At 43.2% G+C, this 18,227-nt stretch overlaps 1 protein-coding gene across 3 annotated transcripts in view; it reads left to right on the top strand.

The window, feature by feature from the left end:
• IPPK (inositol-pentakisphosphate 2-kinase) overlaps nucleotides 1-18,227 on the top strand; it is a 55,182-nt gene that overhangs the window by 6,646 nt on the left and 30,309 nt on the right. For all 3 annotated transcript variants that reach the window (XM_061200615.1, XM_061200614.1, XM_061200613.1), the window contains exons 2-7: nucleotides 1,336-1,383; nucleotides 3,494-3,589; nucleotides 6,530-6,596; nucleotides 8,635-8,756; nucleotides 10,139-10,228; nucleotides 18,131-18,189. In XM_061200615.1, coding sequence (XP_061056598.1) covers nucleotides 1,336-1,383; nucleotides 3,494-3,589; nucleotides 6,530-6,596; nucleotides 8,635-8,756; nucleotides 10,139-10,228; nucleotides 18,131-18,189 — 482 coding nt within the window. The remainder of the gene's footprint in view (nucleotides 1-1,335; nucleotides 1,384-3,493; nucleotides 3,590-6,529; nucleotides 6,597-8,634; nucleotides 8,757-10,138; nucleotides 10,229-18,130; nucleotides 18,190-18,227) is intronic.

Here is an 18,227-nt window from a genome sequence, read left to right as displayed (position 1 = left end):
TAGGGAAATGGATCTCATCTCTATGGGCCTTCCTTGCTGTCAGCCATGTTTTGAGTTCTAAAGCTGCACTTTCTGAGCCTCTTCAATCACCAGCTCCTCCCACCCCGCCTAGATCCCAGTGCTCCAGACGGTGCCTGAGCTCCTGCACCTCTGCTCTCCTCCTCCTGTTCACTGCTTCTCTCTGGGCACAGTCCAGGTTCCCGACCCAAGCCCTTCTGCCTGGAACTCCCTGTCTCCACGGGAATGGTTTCCAAAGTTGTCCACATGGAATTATCTCCCCCATTACCAAGGCTCCACAACACATCCAGGTTATTTCCTTGGAGAATGGCCATTTCAAAGGCTGTACTAGTTTAAAAGGTTATTTTTTTCCATTTATTTAAACTTTTTTTTTTTTAACATTTTTGTAATGTATGTTATATGAACATTGTAAAAAATTGGAAAACCCAAATAAACAGAACTTTAAAAAATAAGTTCCCAGTTGGTGCTACCTGGACACGCGGTTACCTATTCTGAAGCCCTTTCAGACAGTTCATACAAACTCAGCATGCACATACTTTATTTAAAATTTTTTGTTTTACAAACTTTAAAAAATGAAGAGTAATAAATCTACAGAAAAGTGGTCAGATCATATGCGTATATACAGCTTGATTATGACAAAATACATGGACCCGTGTTCTCATGACCAGCCGCTTCTAGGGCCTTTCTTAGGGACCATCCCACCTGCCAGAGATCTTAGTCTTGTTTGTTTTTGAGCTTTACATAAATAGAACTATACCCATACATCATTCTCTAATACACACACACACACACACACACACACACACGTGTATGTACATATTTATAAAGATAGGTTCATTCTATAAGCCCTATTCTGTAATCTTTTTCAGTTATCAGTAGATGATGACTGTACCTTTGTGTCTGTAAATATGGATCTTCCTTATTTTCTTGTAAATGACGGCATAGTATTCCATGGTCTGGAATATGTCCCTCTGTATTTAACCATCCTACTAATGTTGGACGTTTAGGTTGTTTCCATTTTATTTGGAATTATAAACAGTACTTTTATATGCAGTAGCTAAAATCTTCTGTGCATCTTTAATTAAGATAAATTACTGGGAGTGGCCTGGCTAGGTCAGAGAGCACAGGTTTTCCTGGTTGCTCTGTGTCTTCAGACGTGTGGCCCAGTACTGGCCCCCACCTCCTCCCCAGGGCACTGGCTGCCTGTGGGGCTTCCAGCATCTGCACTGCTGAGGATGGCTCCTTATCCACAGCCACCCACCCTTATCCCCGGGCTTTGGGTGGGTACTAATCAGACTTTGTTTTATTTTCCAATAGCGTTGTGTGGTGCTTCGTTTTCTGAAGTTTCCTCCTAATAGGAAGAAGGTAAGATCAGTGGATTTGCCACCCAATCATTAAAATAATTATTTAAGAAAACTTTGATTTTTTTCTGATGCAGAAGTTTTAATGCTAACTTTAGAAATTTGAATATGATACAAGCATTCAATGCCGAAAGCAGTGTGTCCATCTTTCTTGCTGGAATCAGCACTTTGACCTGCTGGGGTCACTGTGGGTCATCATGATTAGTCCCTGGGTACTGAGCCAGGAGCCTCCCTGACTAGTTCAGAGAGCTCTGCTTGTGGCTGGGGAACCCAGGGCCAGGTCTTGGCTTTGCCTTGGTGATTTCCTTACACCCTGCTGCCTAAGTTTCCCCATCTATGGAATTGTATCAGTGAAAATGAAGTCTGTGATGCTGTGGTAGACAGTCAGTGTTACAAGTCACAACAGGCAGTTCAGATGGAGCCTTGTGTTTCTATTCACTGAGTCAACCAGGCAGAGTACCGTGGACACCCTCAGAAAGCCGTTGTTGTTCTGTTGTATGCCCGCTGACCACTGAGTTGCAGTGTCTCTCTACATTGAGGCGGGATTTCATTGTGGTGTTTATCTAAGTGGTCGCAGCGGTCAATATGGCATAGCCCTGTCGGAGCCTTTCCTCTTTCATGGTCTGGGGGGAAGGAGGGAGGTCCAGAGGGGCTAGGTGTGAGCATAGGCTCTTATCTTAAAAGGGGAGAAAAGGCAGGAGCTGCAGGTCACACCCACACAGTAGGGGCAGGGCTGGTGGTTGTTGGGTGGTGAGTAGAAATTGGGCTCAAGATCAGGGTGTAGGAGTCACCACCTCACCTCGTTTGAGTTATGGAGAAACAGCCAGAAAAGAAGGTGAGGTGGATGGCTGATGGGTATCAATGGTGGCTGATTGTGCAAATGAAGGGCACACTTGCAGGTTAGCTTCATGGAAAGAAAAGCGGGGACTGTGGGAGAAAGCTGGGGGCTGCCATCACAGTGGGGCTGCAGTGAGATCTGGGGACAGTGTGGTTAGTGCAGAGAAAGATGGCACAGGATGGGAGGGTGCAGCTGCTGAAGAGAATTGTGCAGGGTGGTTCTGTTTCTGTGGAATCCAGGTGGAAACTAGAAACATCTCGGAGGCTGCCTCTAGCCCCCCTCCCCTCCCCTCTATCCCCACTCAGGGTCTACAGAGCCTAGCCTCGGTGAAGGGCCAGCGTTCTCTGGATGCCTCTATTTTCAGTTTTTCCTGTTTACATTTATTGAGGCAATGTCTTCCAAGGTAACAATTCGCCTTTCTTTATTATATAAATGGCACTGTGTGATGCCAGCTGCATTATTTGTGGGGAGTTGTGTGTGTTAATTCTGTCAATAAGAAGAGCTTTTTGTCAGAAGCCCTGTGTCCACAGCTCTACGTACGGAGCCACTGGGCGTGTTCTGGGGTTTTTTGTCAGGCTTTGTTCTAATACAGTAGTCCCCCGGAAATGCAGACTGTGGTCTGCCTGTTTTATGGTGCCTGGGTGGCAGCTCAGACTGAGACCTCCCCAGAGCCTGAGCCATGTGTCAGGCACCTCCCAGCCTGCGGTTGAAGAAGACAGCCCTCTCACTCCTGAGCGAGACCTGTGATCAACCCTTTGTACTTCTCGCCTTGGGTCAGAGTGAGGGATACAGGAATGATTTCCTGTCTCACCTAAATCTCACAGCTTATTGATTCTTTAAGAACCTCTGAGGCGAAAATATTTTATTTCTACATCTAGAAGCTGAAGAATAAAATCTAAATATCTGTTGATTTTTGGATGGGACAGATATTTAAAGTCGAATTCCTCAGAAGGTGTGCACGGGCCACTGGCGGAATCCACGTGTGTTCCTGGTGGGGAGGAAGGCAGGGGCACAGATATGGTTCTCAAACTTATGGTTTCACAATCACATGGGGCCCTGAGTACAATGCAGAGGTGGGCCTGGGGGCCCTGTGGGACAGAAGCTCCAGTAAGTGTGGCATTCTTCATGGTGAGGCTCACCTTCCTCCAGGTCCAGGGCCACTGGTGGCTTTTTGTGGCCACATACATGGCAGCCCTGTATGTGACGGGGGCTCGTGGTGGTGTCAGAGTCTAGGAGGTTCCGGTCGTTGAGGTCTTCTTGTCCTTCTCTTTTGCAGACCTCGGAAGAAATATTTCAGCACCTACAGAACATAGTGGACTTTGGCAAAAATGTCATGAAAGAGTTTTTGGGAGAGAACTATGTTCATTGTGGGGTAAGTGATTTTTTTTTTTTTTAATGTAGTCTAAATTCATGGGCCTGTTCTGTATCAAAGTACCAACTTCTCAATTATAGTTTGGAAGTTGCTTAATGTTACCCCACCCCACCCCACCCCCCCCTCCCCCACCCCCGACTGTGTTAGTTACAAAGTTTCCAAGTGCTTTTCTCATTTGTTGCAATGTGAAGTAGCAGAGCAGATAGTGTTATTCCCATTTTCTAGCATGAGGTTCAGAGATACTTTGTCAGACCTTCACTTGCTGAGACGCCTGGTCTTCACCATCCTGCCCTCATGGAGGCATTCAGTTTGGTGAGAGCTCTCTAGTGAGGTCCAGGCAGCAACACTGACCTTCAGTGGGCACCTTTGAGCAAGTTAGGGAGAAAAGGGGACCCCCATGCTGGGAGGTGTGACCTGGTCTCGTGGGAGAACCCAGCTGAAGCCCATGTGGGGTGATGGCCTCCACCTACCTGCAGGTGGTCTGCGTCGCTGGCTTTTTCTGATCTCACTGACCGAGAGGAGTGCCTGTTACAGGCAAGGTCTGCCGTTCGGACACTCATGGAGAGGGCAGCGTAAGAAGCCACAGTGGACTGGCCCTGTGATCCTGGCAATCCTCAGAGCCAGTGGCCTTGGTCCATGCCTGGGACAGCCATTCTTCTGTCTCCACTTTGATCACTGCTGCTTCTCTGCTTACGCTGGCCTGACTGCTTGTCTTAGATCAGAGCCCTGAACAGACTAGCAGGTTTGTCATTTTGAACAGAGAGAGCACTGCCTCTGTTTTGTAAATTCTGTACCTTGTGTCCATCCTGAGAAAAATGATACCAAGAAGGTTGAGTAAAAGTTTCTTTGAAGCTTCAGGATTGCCTAGCAAAGTAGAATTTAAATGGTTCCGACGGCAAAACATCCTCCAAGGAGGGTCGTCCTTTGACAGCTTAGGAAGTACTGTGGGTGGTGTTGCTTTGGGTCCCTTAGGGCTGTAGTCTAATCTGTAGGCTGGGGCTAAGGATCCTCTTCCAGGGTGACCCAGAGCCATGGAGCTGGCAGTGTGGTGCTGGCTGTTGACTGGGGGCCTCAGCACCTCCCAATGTGGACTCTCTGAAGGGCTCTGAGCATCCTTGTGACTTGGCCCTGACTCCCCCAGTACACCATCTGAGAGATGACATGTTTGGGAGTTGTGTCTGTCGTTTCCACGGCATCCTGGGCCCTTCACGGGTCAGCCCAAGGCAGTGTGGGACTGCACAGGAGCAGAGGTCACTGGGGCCATCCTGGGGGCTGGCACCACCCCTAGTGAGGTCCCCAGCTGTCCTGTTGAATTGTGAAAGCCTGAAACCCACCACCTGTGAGAGCCTGAGTCTCTGAGCTATCTGCATGCTGGGTGCCACCTACTTCTTGGCCTGGACGGTGTGTGAGTGAATGCAGGTATGCCGACTACCAGTGTCCTTCTTGGGGAGAGAGCATGCTCATCTGACCAAGTGGAAGTGTTTCTCTGTCTCACAGCACTTGGGGGCTCTAGACCTTTCTTCCAGGAGGGGCCAGCAGTGAAGGAGAATGGTGAGGAGCTTGGGGTTCCAGCCAATGGCAGCCCGGCAGGTGGGAATAGCATTGGGATGTCCCCCCAGGGCCCAGGACATGCTCTAGTTCCAGGTTTGATTCTGTTTGTCCACAGTGCACAAGGCCCTGGGCATATGAGGTGAGCCCACCAGGTCACATTTCGGGAATATTCATCCCGTTGACATACCTCCTTCGCGTGAAGACACTGCCAGAGTGAAACACAACCTGCTTTTCCTCCAGGTGGTTGTAGTATCAAGAGAGGACTGCCACTCAGGCCCAGCACTGTTGAAATGTGGGATACAGAGCACATCTCTGGCCCGAACAAGACCATGTTCAGGCAAAATCAGCATTTGTAAATGATGCTGTTTTCTCTGACTGATGGCACGAGCTAGGTTAAAGTGGAGCCCTGGGGAGAGTGTTTCCCTCTTCTGTGTCCTGGGATGAGACATAACTAGCACAATGGTGAGAGAGCAAGGCTCAGACAGAGTGACAGACGCACCCCCTTGTGCCCGTGCTGCCTCCGGCCCTGCCTGGCTGGTTTGGGGACTGGTCTAGGCCTGTCTTCATGTGAGCTGGAGGTTAGGTGGGACAGGGCATGATGGAGAAGGTGTGGCATGTAAGTGGACAGGATCCCAGCATTCTCATTCTAGGCAGGTATCTTGCATCCCCTTGGGATTTCTTTAGAAGTCAGAATTCTGCCACCCTGGAAACATGGGGAAGATGATGAGCAATGTGGATTAAATAGACACTCTTAGTTTGGAGACTGCAAGAAATAGTAGAGAGTAGTTGCTCCTTTGTTTTTTGCCCAAAAGCACCAAATATTGGCCATCCTGAGTCCTGTGGCTGATGGCCGCCCAGGACGTCTCACCCAGAGATTAATATTTGATCAGACCCTGTTCCTTGAGCTGCTTCTCAGATGGAAATGTGAGGAGCCTCAGGTTGTCTGAGGAGATAGCTGGTGAGGAACTTCTTGCAGGCAGAGAACTGCCTCAGGCCCCTGCTCTGCCGTCCACAGACACTGAGAATGAGGATGAGGTCGCCGTGAGAACAGAGGAGCCGGGTGAGGAGCGCTCTGTGGAGACTGACTGTAGGTGACATGGGGCATGCTTCTGGCCACCACCACTGTGGACACCAGCTGCTCTGAGGAGGGCCTGTTCCTCTTAGTGCACAGAAACTTTAGCATCTCTGTTTAATCTGGACATGTCCTTAAAATAACAGAGCAGCTTTTATTCCTAAAACCCACATACTGAGTATTTTTTTTAATGTGGTAACATATACATAACGTAAAACTTACCATTTTAACCATGTTTAAGTGTGTGGTTCTGTGGCATTAAGTATGTTCACATTGTTGTGCATCCCGCACTGCGTATTTCTTATTTGTTCTTACAGGAAGTTGTTCAGCTGCCTTTAGATTTTGTGAAACAGCTTTGTTTAAAGATACAGTGTGAAAGACCAGGTAAGGGTTTCTAACTTACGAATTTATAATATTTCATTTGAAATGTGTTTGACGTTATTACTTATGTTAGGTAGATATAGATATAGTTTTTAGCAATTCTTTTGCCAGGAACTTTATTATCAGGGGTAGAAATCCTAGGAGCTCATGAATACAATTCTGGGCATCAGATTTGCAGATCACTGCAGGGAATATATGACCAAGAACAAATTAATAAAAATAAAAATGCATTTGGGAGCCAAGAGGGAGCTGAAGGAGTTCAGGGAGACTTAAGGAAGGGAAGGTGGGCTCCAGGGGGGGTCCTGGAGGAGTCCAAAGGAAAACCGGGGTAGACCTGAGCCATGGAGGGTGGGCTAGGCCCTAGAGGGTGGCAGTCCTGAGAACCTTCTCCCAGAAGCTGGCACCACCCAACCTCCTCATCCTCTTGAGGTAAGGTGGGAGACTTGAATTTTTGTACCTCCCCGCTTCACCTCATGTACTTCCCCACCATCACCATACATACCCCACCCCCCATTACCACACATGCTTTCCACCCATCACTACACATACCTTCCCCTAGTCACCTCCCAGACCTTCTCCCATCACCTCCTGTACCTTTCCCCACCTCTCGTACCTTCCCCAATCACCACAAATACGTTCCCCCATCATCTCCCAAACCTTCCCCTCATTACTTCCCATACCTTCCACTCATCACCAAACATACCTCTCCCCATTACCTCCAATATCTTCCCCCCATCACCACACATACTTTCCCCCCATCACCTCCCAAACCTTGCCCCCCTTTACCTCCCACACCTTTCCCCCATCACCACACATACCCTCCCCCATCACCTCACGTACCCTCCCCGCAGTCACCTCATGTACCGCCCCACGTCACCTCACGTATTTTCTCTCAGTACCTCAGGTACCTTCCCTACACTTGATCGTGGCAGTAATGACAGTAACCATGTCAAAGCTTTTCCTTTCACAGTCAGAGGCAAAGATGTAAAATCTATGTTGTTGAGGAGTGAAATGTCTCCTCCTAAAGCACAGCCAGGCAGTCAGGGTGTGCAGTGAGTCAATATAAAATCCTTTCTGTATTTGATTAGGAAAATGAAAGATAACAGGATACTGTGCCCTGGAGCCCTCAGTTTGGGGAGCAGTGAGGAGCAGGGCTTCATGGGTGGAGAGGACCAACGAAGGGGAAGGAGGCAGCAGCTTTGTTCGAAGCCTGGTCTGTGTCTTGACTCTGTTTTCCCCATCTAGACAAAGACAGACTGAGGCCTGCTGTGATTCTGCCATCTAGTTACTAGTGCCACACAGCATCATTAGTTTTATAATTGCCAGTTATACAACTTAACAGTAATAAGACCGTCCCTTGTTGTAATAATGACTCATAGTCAGCCTTGTTATGTGGAAGGAGGAAAGCTGACTTCTCCTGGGACCAAGAGGCCATATCTTATGTGACTGTCTACAATAGAGCTTCTAGCAGTCAGTGCTGAGGAAATATTGGTGTTTGCATATTCTGAAGGAAGCTTTAAAAGGAAGTTAGTGGCTGTTGCCTCCTTCCTCTCTGAGCTCCTGGGTTAAGGGAGTCACAGAATTGGGGGGCAGTTCCCAAGATCACCCTCACTCCTGATGACAGCTGCATGTTTGGGGGTCCCCAGGACCAATCTCAGGTCTGATAATTTGCTAGAAGGACCCACAGAACTCACTGTTATCCTCATGGTTATGGCTTATTACAGGTAAGGGACACAGATTAAAACCAGCTGAGATAAGAGGGGTTAGGGTTTTTGCTGGGGCTTGGGCATATAGACACAGCTGACCACCTGTGTGGCTGCCCTCAGCCTCCAGCCCCTCTGGAGGTCAAGCTGATACTACAGGGCCCAAACTCCTACCACAGATCACAGCATTATACTCATGTGACTCTAGGTCCCCAGGTAAACTCCTCAGGCAAGACATCCCAAGGCTGAGCCTTCCCCAACAGGAGTCCAAGTTGCCATGGAGTCATCTTGTCTCTCTTGCACTGATCCTCAGTTATTTTCCTTGCTCTGTTTTCCAGAATCTCGCTGTGACAAGGACCTGGACACTCTCAGTGGTTATGCTCTGTGCCTTCCCAATTTAGCCAGACTTCAGACCTACCGTTTTGCAGAGCACCGGCCGATTCTGTGTGTAGAGATCAAGGTGAATTTCTGTCAAGGGGGAAATGGTGTGGGGGAAAAGGGAAAGGTGGGTCCAGACTGTAAATCCACAAGTCATCTGCCTGGAGTGCACTTTGCCCATGCTGGGCCCCATGACCTAGGCAGCCCCCCAACTCCCAGAGAGTAGGCTTACTTCTTGCTCCTTCTGTGTGTGCCTCTTGCACCGTGCTATTCTGGTTCCTTACCCTGGCCAGACCTGAGGGGCATGGCTTCCCAGATCCCCAGATTTAGGCTTGTTCTCAGGTGTCATAACAGGGAACCAGCCAGGGACAAGCCCTAGCCGATGGCCACCAGAGGGAGGCATGGGTTCCACTCTGCTTATTTTCCTTGGAGGGTGCAGCTTGCCAGGGCCTCTCTTGACCTCCTTCCCAGCTGTGCCTACTTGGCTGCTTGGTGACATTGCATGCCATGCTCCAAGAGCTCAGCTTGAGGACCACCCTTTAGACTGGGTGACTCTGTTCCTTTGCTTCTCAGGAGAGACCTCCAGGAGGCATAGAAGCCTCTGTGACTCTCAAGGCCCTGGTTTGTCATGGCAGGAATCCTCAGGAGGAGGCGACAAAGGATGTCGCTTGTCTAGTGCAGGGCAGTGATTGCTGGATAAGGGCCAGGCCCCTGCTTCAGCTCTGTGGCTCAGTGTCCAGAGTGGCCACCTGAGTCTCCCTCAGGAAGCCTGCCAGATATCTTGTTATTTGTTTCCTTCCTCCAAACCTCTGGTGGTGACTTGTGGGTCATGCTCTTGGCCCTGAGCATTCACATCCCTGGGTGTTCAGTGTGGACTGATGTTCTGCTTCTCCAACCAGAGGGTGAGTGTCTCAGGCGTCACAAATGATGGGCAGCGTGATCTTCAGTGCCCCGACGCTAGGCAGTGGTCTTTCATATTGTATGTGCCCAGAAATCATGGCTTTTAAAAGGCAACTAGAGTTTCAGATGTTCTGGGAGCCCAGCAACCATCAGATGGGCACCTTCCCATTCACACATTCTTATCAGAGGGACCAAGGGTTCTTCTTCTTGGAGCTGGAGTGTGTGGCATATCTGAACTCCTGGAGTCTTTCCAGTCTTGTTCTATGATGAAAACACAAAGCTACTCTGTGTTGTCAAGCTAGCAATTGAGGCATCACTGTTCTTCCCCAGTGAGAGTTCTGGCTTTGGATTCTCTAGCGGCAAAGAGATATTTATGTGATGCAGTGGGGGAGGCATCAATTCCCACTGGGGACTGAAGATAAAAGCAACTTTGGGGAATGTTTATATCTAACACTTGCTGATTCTCCTGGGAGCTGCACTTCATTATTCTGTAGTTATATGTCTACCTAAAGGTATGTGTTTTCTCCCTAAGCTTTTTTTCTTCCTTACTTGTTTATTTTGCAGCCAAAATGTGGGTTTATTCCTTTCTCCAGTGATGTTACACATGAGATGAAGCATAAGGTGTGTCGTTACTGCATGCACCAGCACCTCAAGGTGAGAAGAGTTGACCAGCTGGGTTCCCTCCCTGCACAGAGCCTCATGATGAATGGCTGGGCCACCTAGAGTTTTCAGAGGAGTAAAATAAAACATAGATATTATTTACTTTTTATTTCAAAAGTACTTCATGTTCATCTTTTTCTTCTCAATTGAGATATTTGCATATCCTAAGATTTACACTTTTAAAGTATATAATCCAGTGGATTTTAGTTTATTCATAAGGTTGTGCAACCATCACCACTATCTAATTCCAAAACATTTCATCACCTCGAAAAGAAGTCCTGTGCTCATTAGCAGTCACCCCCTGTCCTGCCAACCCCTGGCAACCACCTATCTCTGTGGATTTGCCTATTCCGGACATTTCCTATCAATGGAATCACACAAATTATGGCTTTTTGTGACTCTCTTCTTTTACTTAGCATAATATTTTTGAGGTTCATACACATTGTAGCATTTATCAGCACTTCATTCTTTTATGGCTGAATAATACTCCATTGTGGGAACATTTTGTTTATCCATTCATCTATTGATGGACATGTGGGTTTTTTCCTTTTGGCTATTGTGAATAATGTTGCTATAAATGTGCGTGTACACGTACATGTTTGAGTCACTGTTTTCAGTTCTCTTGGGTATATTCCTAGGAGTGGCATTGCTGGGTCTTAGGGAAATTCTGTTTAACTTTTTGAGGAAATGGCAGATTGTTTTCTACAGCTATAGCACCATTCTATATTCCCACCAGCAATGTATGAGGGCTCCAGTTTCTCCACATCCTCGCTTGCACTTGTTATTGTCCCTGTTTGTGATTATAGTCATCCTAATGGATGTGAAGTAGTATCTCATGTGATTTTCATTTGCATTTCTCTAACGGTTAGTGATGTTGAGCATCTGTTCATGTGCTTATTGGCTATTTGTATATCTTCTTTGGAGAAATGTCTATTCAAATTCTTTACCTGTTTTTGAAATGAGTTGTTTGTTTTTTAGTTGTTTTAGGGGTTCTCTGTTTATTTTGGATGTTAATCTCTTTATCAGATATGTGATTTGCAAATATTTTCTCCCATTCTGTTGGTTGCCTTTTTACTCTGTTGATAGTGTCCTTTGTTGCACAAAAGTTTTAAATTTTGATAAAGTCTAATTTGTCTTTTTTTTCTTTCGTTGCCTATGCCTTTGGTGTCATATCCAAGAAATGTTTACCTAAACCAAGGTCATGGTGCTTTTCCCATATGTTTTCTCCTAAGAGTTTTATAGTATTCGTTCTTATGTTTAGGTCTTTGATCCATTTTGAGTTAGTTTATGTGTTTGATATTAGGTAAGGGCCCAACTTCATGTGATATCCAGTTTTCCCAGGACCACTTGTGAAAAGACCATCATTTCTCCATTGAATGGTCTTGGCACCTTTATCAAAGATCTATTGGCCATATATGTGAGGGCTTATTTCTGGCCTTCTCTTGTATTCTATTGGTCTATATGTCTGTCCTTATGCCAGTACCACACTCTTGATTGTTGTAGCTTTGTAGTAAGTTTTGAAATCAGGAAATGTTAGTCTCCTAGCTTTGTTCTTCTTTTTCAAGATTGATTGTTCACGATTGTTTTGGCTATTTGAGGCCGCTTACAATTACATATGAATTTGAGAATTGGATTTTTCATAACTGCAAAAAAAGACTTTGGAATTTTGACAGAAATTCCAGGAATCTGTAGGTCACTTTGGGTAGTACTGCCATGTTAACAATACTAAGTCTTATAATCCATGAACACAGGCTCTGTTTCCACTTACTTAGGTTTTCTTTAATTTCTTTTCAGCAATATTTTATAGTTTTCAGTGTACAAGTCTTTCACCACTTTGGTTAAATTTATTTCTAGGTATCTTATTATTTTGGAATATTGTAAATGTGGTTATAAATAGGATTGCTTCCTTAATTTCCTTTTTGGTTTGTTTATTGCTAGGGTATAGAAACACAACTAATTTTTGTGTGTTGATCTGGTACCCTACAACTTTGCTGAATTCATTTATTAGCTCTGGTAGCGTTCTTGTAGATTCTTTGGAATTTTCTATGTACAGTATCATGTTATCTGTGAATAGAGTTTTACTTCTTCTTTTCCAATTTAGATGTCTTTAAGCTTCACAATTTCCAAGACAGCGGCTGGGATTTTTGATAAGGATTCCAATGTATTGCAGATTAGTATGGGAAGTATTGCCACCTTAACAGTATTCATACTCTGTGAACACAGGATGTTTTTCCATTTATTTAGGTCTTTAATTTCTTCCAGCGATGTGATAAAGTTTTCAGCCTTTAAGTCTATGTGTCTTTTGTTGAACTTATTCCTAAATTTTTTATTTTTGGGGATGCTATTGTAAATGGAATTTTTAGAAATTTCGTTTTCAGATTGTTTATTGCATAGAAATACAACTGATTTTTTAATATATATATTGTGATGAAATACACATGACATAAAATTTACCATCTTAACCATTAAGTGTACAGTTCATTGGCATTAAGTACATTTACACTGTTGTGCAACTGTCACCATCATCCATCTCCAGAACATTTTTCATTTTGTAAAACTGAAACTCTGCATCCATTAAACAACTCTACATTTCTTCCTTTCTCAAACCCCTGGCAACCACCATTGTAGTTTCTATCTCTATGAATTTGACTACTGTAGGGACCTCATATATGTGGAATCACACAGTATTTGTCCTTTTGTGACTGGCTTATTTCACTTACCATAATGTCCTCAAGGTTCATCCATACTGTAGGTTGTGTGAAAATTTCCTTCCTTTTTAAGGCTGAATAGTATCCCATTGAATGTATATACCATATTTTGTTTATCCATCCATCCATTGATGGGCACTTGGGCTGCTCCCATTTCTTGGCTATTGTGAATAATACTTCTGTGAACATGGATGTACAAATATTTCTTTGAGACTCTGCTTTCAGTTCTTTGGGGTATATACCCAGAAGTTGAACTGCCTCATCATATGGCAATTCTGTTTTTAATTATGAGTACAGTATTGTATAGAAATAGTAAGAGTGGGCATCCTTATCTTGTTCCTGATATTAGGGGTAAAGCTTTCAGAATTTCACTGTTGAATGTAATGTTCTCAATGTGAGTTTGTGAAAGATGTTCTTTTAGAGTTTTTTTGTTTTGTTTTGTTTTTATTAATCATGAAAGAATGTTAGATTTTGTCAAATGCTTGTCCTGCATCTGTTGAGATGATCATGAGTTGTTTTCCTCTTTCTATTAATATGGTGTATTACATTGATTGATTTTCGTATGTTGAACCACGCTTGTATTTGATTGATAAATCCCATTTGATGATAGGTGTGTAATCTCTTTAATATGCTGCTAATGTGGTTTGTTAGTTTTTGTTGAGGATTTTTTCTAGAGGGATATTTGTCTGTAGTTTTCTTTTCTAGTGATGCTTTTGTCTAGTTTTGGTACCAGGGTAATAACTGGCTTCATAGAATGAGTTAGGAAGTGTTTTCCATCTTTTACTCTTCAGTTTTTTGGAAGAGTTTGAGTATTGGTGTTGATTCTTCTTTAAATATTTGGTAGCATTCAGTAGCAAAGCCATCTGGTCCTGGGGTTTTCTTTGTTGAAAGATTTTTTTTAAGTCGTTATTGAATTTGTTACAATATTGCTTCTGTTTTTTTATGTTTTGTTTTTTTGGCCCCAAGGCATGTGGGAATCTTAGCTCCCTGATCAGTGTTTGAACCCGCACCCCCTGCATTAGAAGGTGAAGTCTTAACCATTGGACTGCCAGGGAAGTCCCCGTTGAAAGATTTTTGATTACTGATTCAGCCTTTTGTTATGTCTGTTTAGATTCTCTATTTCTTCTTGAGTCAGTTTTGGTAGCTGTATGTTTCTAAGAATTTTTTCATTTCATCTAATTTGTTGGCATATAATTGTTCATAGCATTCCTCTAAAATTCTTTTTATTTCTGCAAGGTTGGTAGTAATGTCTTTTCTTTCATTCTTGGTTTTAGTCATTTGAGTCCTGTCTTTTTTTTTTCTTGATCTAGCCAAAGGATTGCCATATTTGTTGATCTTTTCAAAGAAGGAACTTTTGGTTTTGTTTCTTTTCTCAAATTTTCCCTTTCTATACTCCTGTTTCATCTGTCTCTGCTCTAATCTACTACTTCTTTCTCTCTGTTTGCATTGGATTTAGTTTGGTCTCTAGTTTTTTAGGGTAGAAAAGTAGGTTATTGATTTGAGATCTTTCTTCCTGTTAATATAGGTGTTTACAAGTATAAATTTCTCTCTAAACATTGCTTTCTCTGCCTCCTATAAATTTTTTTATGTTGTATTTTCATTTTCATTTATCTCAATTTATTTTCTGACTGCTCTTTTGATTTCTTATTTGACTCATTGATGATTAGGAATGTGTTTAGTTTTCATGTATTTGTGAGTTTCTCAAATTTCCTTTTAGTATTTGTTTCTAGTTTCATTCCACTGAGTTTGCAGAGTCATATCTTTTTAAATTTATTGAGACTTGTTTTGTGGTTTAACATATGGTTTCTCCTTGAGAATGTTTCATGTTTACTTGATTAGAATATACTCTGCTGTTGTTGAGTGGAGTGTTCTATAGATATTTGTTAAGTCTAGTTGGTTTATAATGTTGTGCAAGTCTCCTGCTTCCTTGTTGATTTTCTGTCTAGTTGTTCTACCTATTGATTTAACATCTTAACCTAAACAATCTAACTCAATAACAATTCAATTTCAGTAGTATACATAAACTCTGCTCCTATATAGCTTTGTTTTCTTCCCCCTCTGTTGTGCCGTTATTGTCATACAAATTACATCTTTATGCATTGTATGCTTGTCAATACAGATTTGTAATAATTGCCTTATGCAGTTACAATAATTGCCTTATGCCATGCAGGGGACATTCTGTCTTTTGAACCAGGTAGAAGAAAAAAGTTACAAACAAAATATATTTATATTATCCTTTATACTTACCTATATAGTTCCTTTACCCAGTGCCCTTTATTTCTTCATGTGGATCTGAGTTACTGTCTAGTGCCCTTTTAGTTCAGCCTGAAGATTTCCCTTTAGTATTTCTTGTAGGGCAGGTTTTCTAGCAACACGTTTGTTTACATTATTGTTTATCTGGCAATGTCTTAATTATTGCTTCATTTGAAAGGATAATTTTTTAGACAAGACTTCTTGGTTGATAGTCTTTTTTCTTTCAGCACTGTGTGTGCCATCCCAGTGCCTCTGGCCTCCATGGTTTTCAGTGAGAAATCAACTGTTAATCTTATGGAGGATCCTTTGTACATCATGAGTCACTTCTCTCTTGCTGCTTTCAAGATTCTCTCTTTGTCTTTGGACAGTTTTATTTTGATGTGTCTAGGTGTGGAGCTCTTGGACTTTATCCTAAAATCCACTGATTGTTTCTTCTGCCTACTCAGATCTGCTGTTGAGCCCTTCTTGTGACTTTTTCATTTTAGTTATTGTATTTTTCAATGACAGAATTTCTGTTTGGTTCCTTTTTATAATTTCTATCCTTATTAATATCCCCTGTTTGGTAATACATTGTTCTTCTTGTTTCCTTCAGTTCTTTGTCCTTGGTTTCCTTTAGCTTAAAGCTTATTTAAAATAGTTGAGTTAAAGTCTTTGTCTAGTAAGTCCAATGTATGAATTTCTCAGGGACAGCCTATTGATTATTTTTTTCCTGGGTATGGACCATACGTTTTTGTTTCTTTGCATGTCTTGTAATGATTTGTTGAATACAGGCATTTTAAGTAATATAACGTGACCACTCTGGAAATCAGTTTCTACAACCTTTCTAGGATTTGTTGTTGCTGCTTGTTGTAATTGTTATTGTTTTGTGATTTTTCTTTGCCAAGTTTGAGAAGTCTGTTCTTTGTTGTTTGTGGCCTCTGATGCTCCATTAGCTTAAGTGAGCAGCTAATGGTTTAACAGAGATTTCTTAAATGCCTGAGACCATTAAGTCTCCCAGGCTTTACTGAGGGGCTCTGTGTGTGTACTGGGGCCTGCCATCAACACTTAGCAGGGCGGTTCCAACTCTGCCTTAGCCTTCACTTCTGCAGAGCCTCAGATCACCAGGAGGTAGTGGCCTTTTCAGGTCTTTCTGGAGCTAGTGCATGGCCTCCTAGATGCCCAGGATATACTGGAGCTTTTCAAAGCCCTGTGTACATGTCGTTCCTCTGCTTTTTCTTTTTAGTTTTAGGTTTGCCACAACTGTTATCCAGTATCTCAGGAAGTCATGAAGTTAAACAGTTGCCTCTGAATATTTTTCACAAATGTCCCTGGGGGAAAATGCCCCTTTTGTAATTGGTTAGCTCTGAGTCAAGTCAGTGAAGACAGGAAACCAAGAGACAGGTCAAATAATGACAACTCTCTGGGAATGAGGCTTTGGAGAAGCTCCTACACCATTTAGCCTTCTCCAGTGGCTGCCACGCTTCTGTTTTCACTGTGATTGGAGATGTTGGTTTTTAGGGTTCCCTTGGTGCTAGACAGAAGGGGTAAGAATAAGGCATTAAAAGTGCCACATATCTCACTGTTCTTATTTAGATATGGCCATTTTTCTTGTATAATACTTTCCAGATTGTTGTAAGCCTTTGGTTAATTTTCTGGTTTCTGAAAATTTTGATCCTGACTGTTTTTGCCAGTTTTCTCCTTGCCCTTATGGGGGAGAGAATTTTTAGAGGTCCTTAGTCCATCTTTTCTTTGTGGTGTTATAACTTTCTAGGCTCTTAGGAAAAAGAAGGTATGTGAGCCATTCCCTTTAGGAGATGGTTTTCATTGTTACCATTCATTTTCAACATATATGATGGATTTTTAAGAACTGTTTTTTTGTGTTTTGTTTTTTGCTATGAAATTGTACCTGCTTGTTTAATTGATAAAATATGTAATTTTATGAATTAGGTCTCCTGCCTTCCGAGAGGTAACTCACATTGTCAGTTTGCATGTCCTTACAGACTTCTTCCTGTGCCAACAAAAATATACGTGTTATTCAAGTGGAAGTGAGGTGATGCCTTTCCATACACATATTCTCATGTGTGCACACATACACTTTTATGAAGCAAATATGGAGTCTTGCCATAAGTTATTGTTCTGCTAATTGCTTTTTTCACTTAAATAATCCTTGGAGATTGATTGTTGTGTATCCTTCAGGGCTTTTTCAATGCATATTTGGATACATGCATGTATAGATGCACATATCCTTTTTTTTTTTTTTTAAAGCAAAAGTGATTTCATGTGCATTGTTCTGCCAATTGCTTTTCTCCTTGAATAAATATTGGTGATTTTGAGCTCTGCCTCTTTCTGTTAGTGGCTGCATATTATTTATTCATTCCTTCATTCAACATGTGGCTTGCTGTGTCCTGGCCCATACGAGCAGATGTCCTTTGATTTATTTAGTTGTTTCTAGGTCTTGCTGTCACAGTTTGGTCACAGTGAATCCTTGACCCAGCGATTCCTCATACATTTGCCAAATCAGGGGGCACGCACATTTAAAATTTTGATGGAAACCAGAAAGTTGCCTTTCAAAAGGTTGTACCAATTTATCTTCTCGCTGACAACATGAAATTGCTAGTTGGGTGCACCCTCCCCTTCCTGGATATTATAATTGTAAAGATTTGTTCATCTGATTACCAAAATTCAGCCATGTCATCTTATAAAGGTGCTTGCTGCCGCTTCTCTGCTCATGTGGAGGGGCTGGCAGCTACGTGAGGCTCTCAGAGGAGGGCCGAAATTTCCTGGGGTCACAGTCAAGCCCCCTGCCCCAGCTAGTGATGTGCACTTGGAGGTGGTGTCATCTGCTGGGCCCTTCAGCTGCCTTGGTCATCTCACAGTCACTTGGGCTGTTTTGTGTGTTAGAGTTGGAGTGCTCCCCCAATCCACTCATTGGCACCATATGGTGGTTTCTTAACAGGTAGCAACTGGGAAGTGGAAGCAGATAAGTAAATATTGTCCCCTCGATCTCTACTCAGGGTAAGCGAACACTTCTCCTTTGTCCCTAGTGCTGCCTT

The sequence above is a fragment of the Eubalaena glacialis genome, chromosome 9, assembly GCF_028564815.1.
Source record: "Eubalaena glacialis isolate mEubGla1 chromosome 9, mEubGla1.1.hap2.+ XY, whole genome shotgun sequence".
Classification (NCBI taxonomy): Eukaryota; Metazoa; Chordata; class Mammalia; order Artiodactyla; family Balaenidae; genus Eubalaena; species Eubalaena glacialis.
This window is presented reverse-complemented; position numbering and strand designations above follow the sequence as displayed.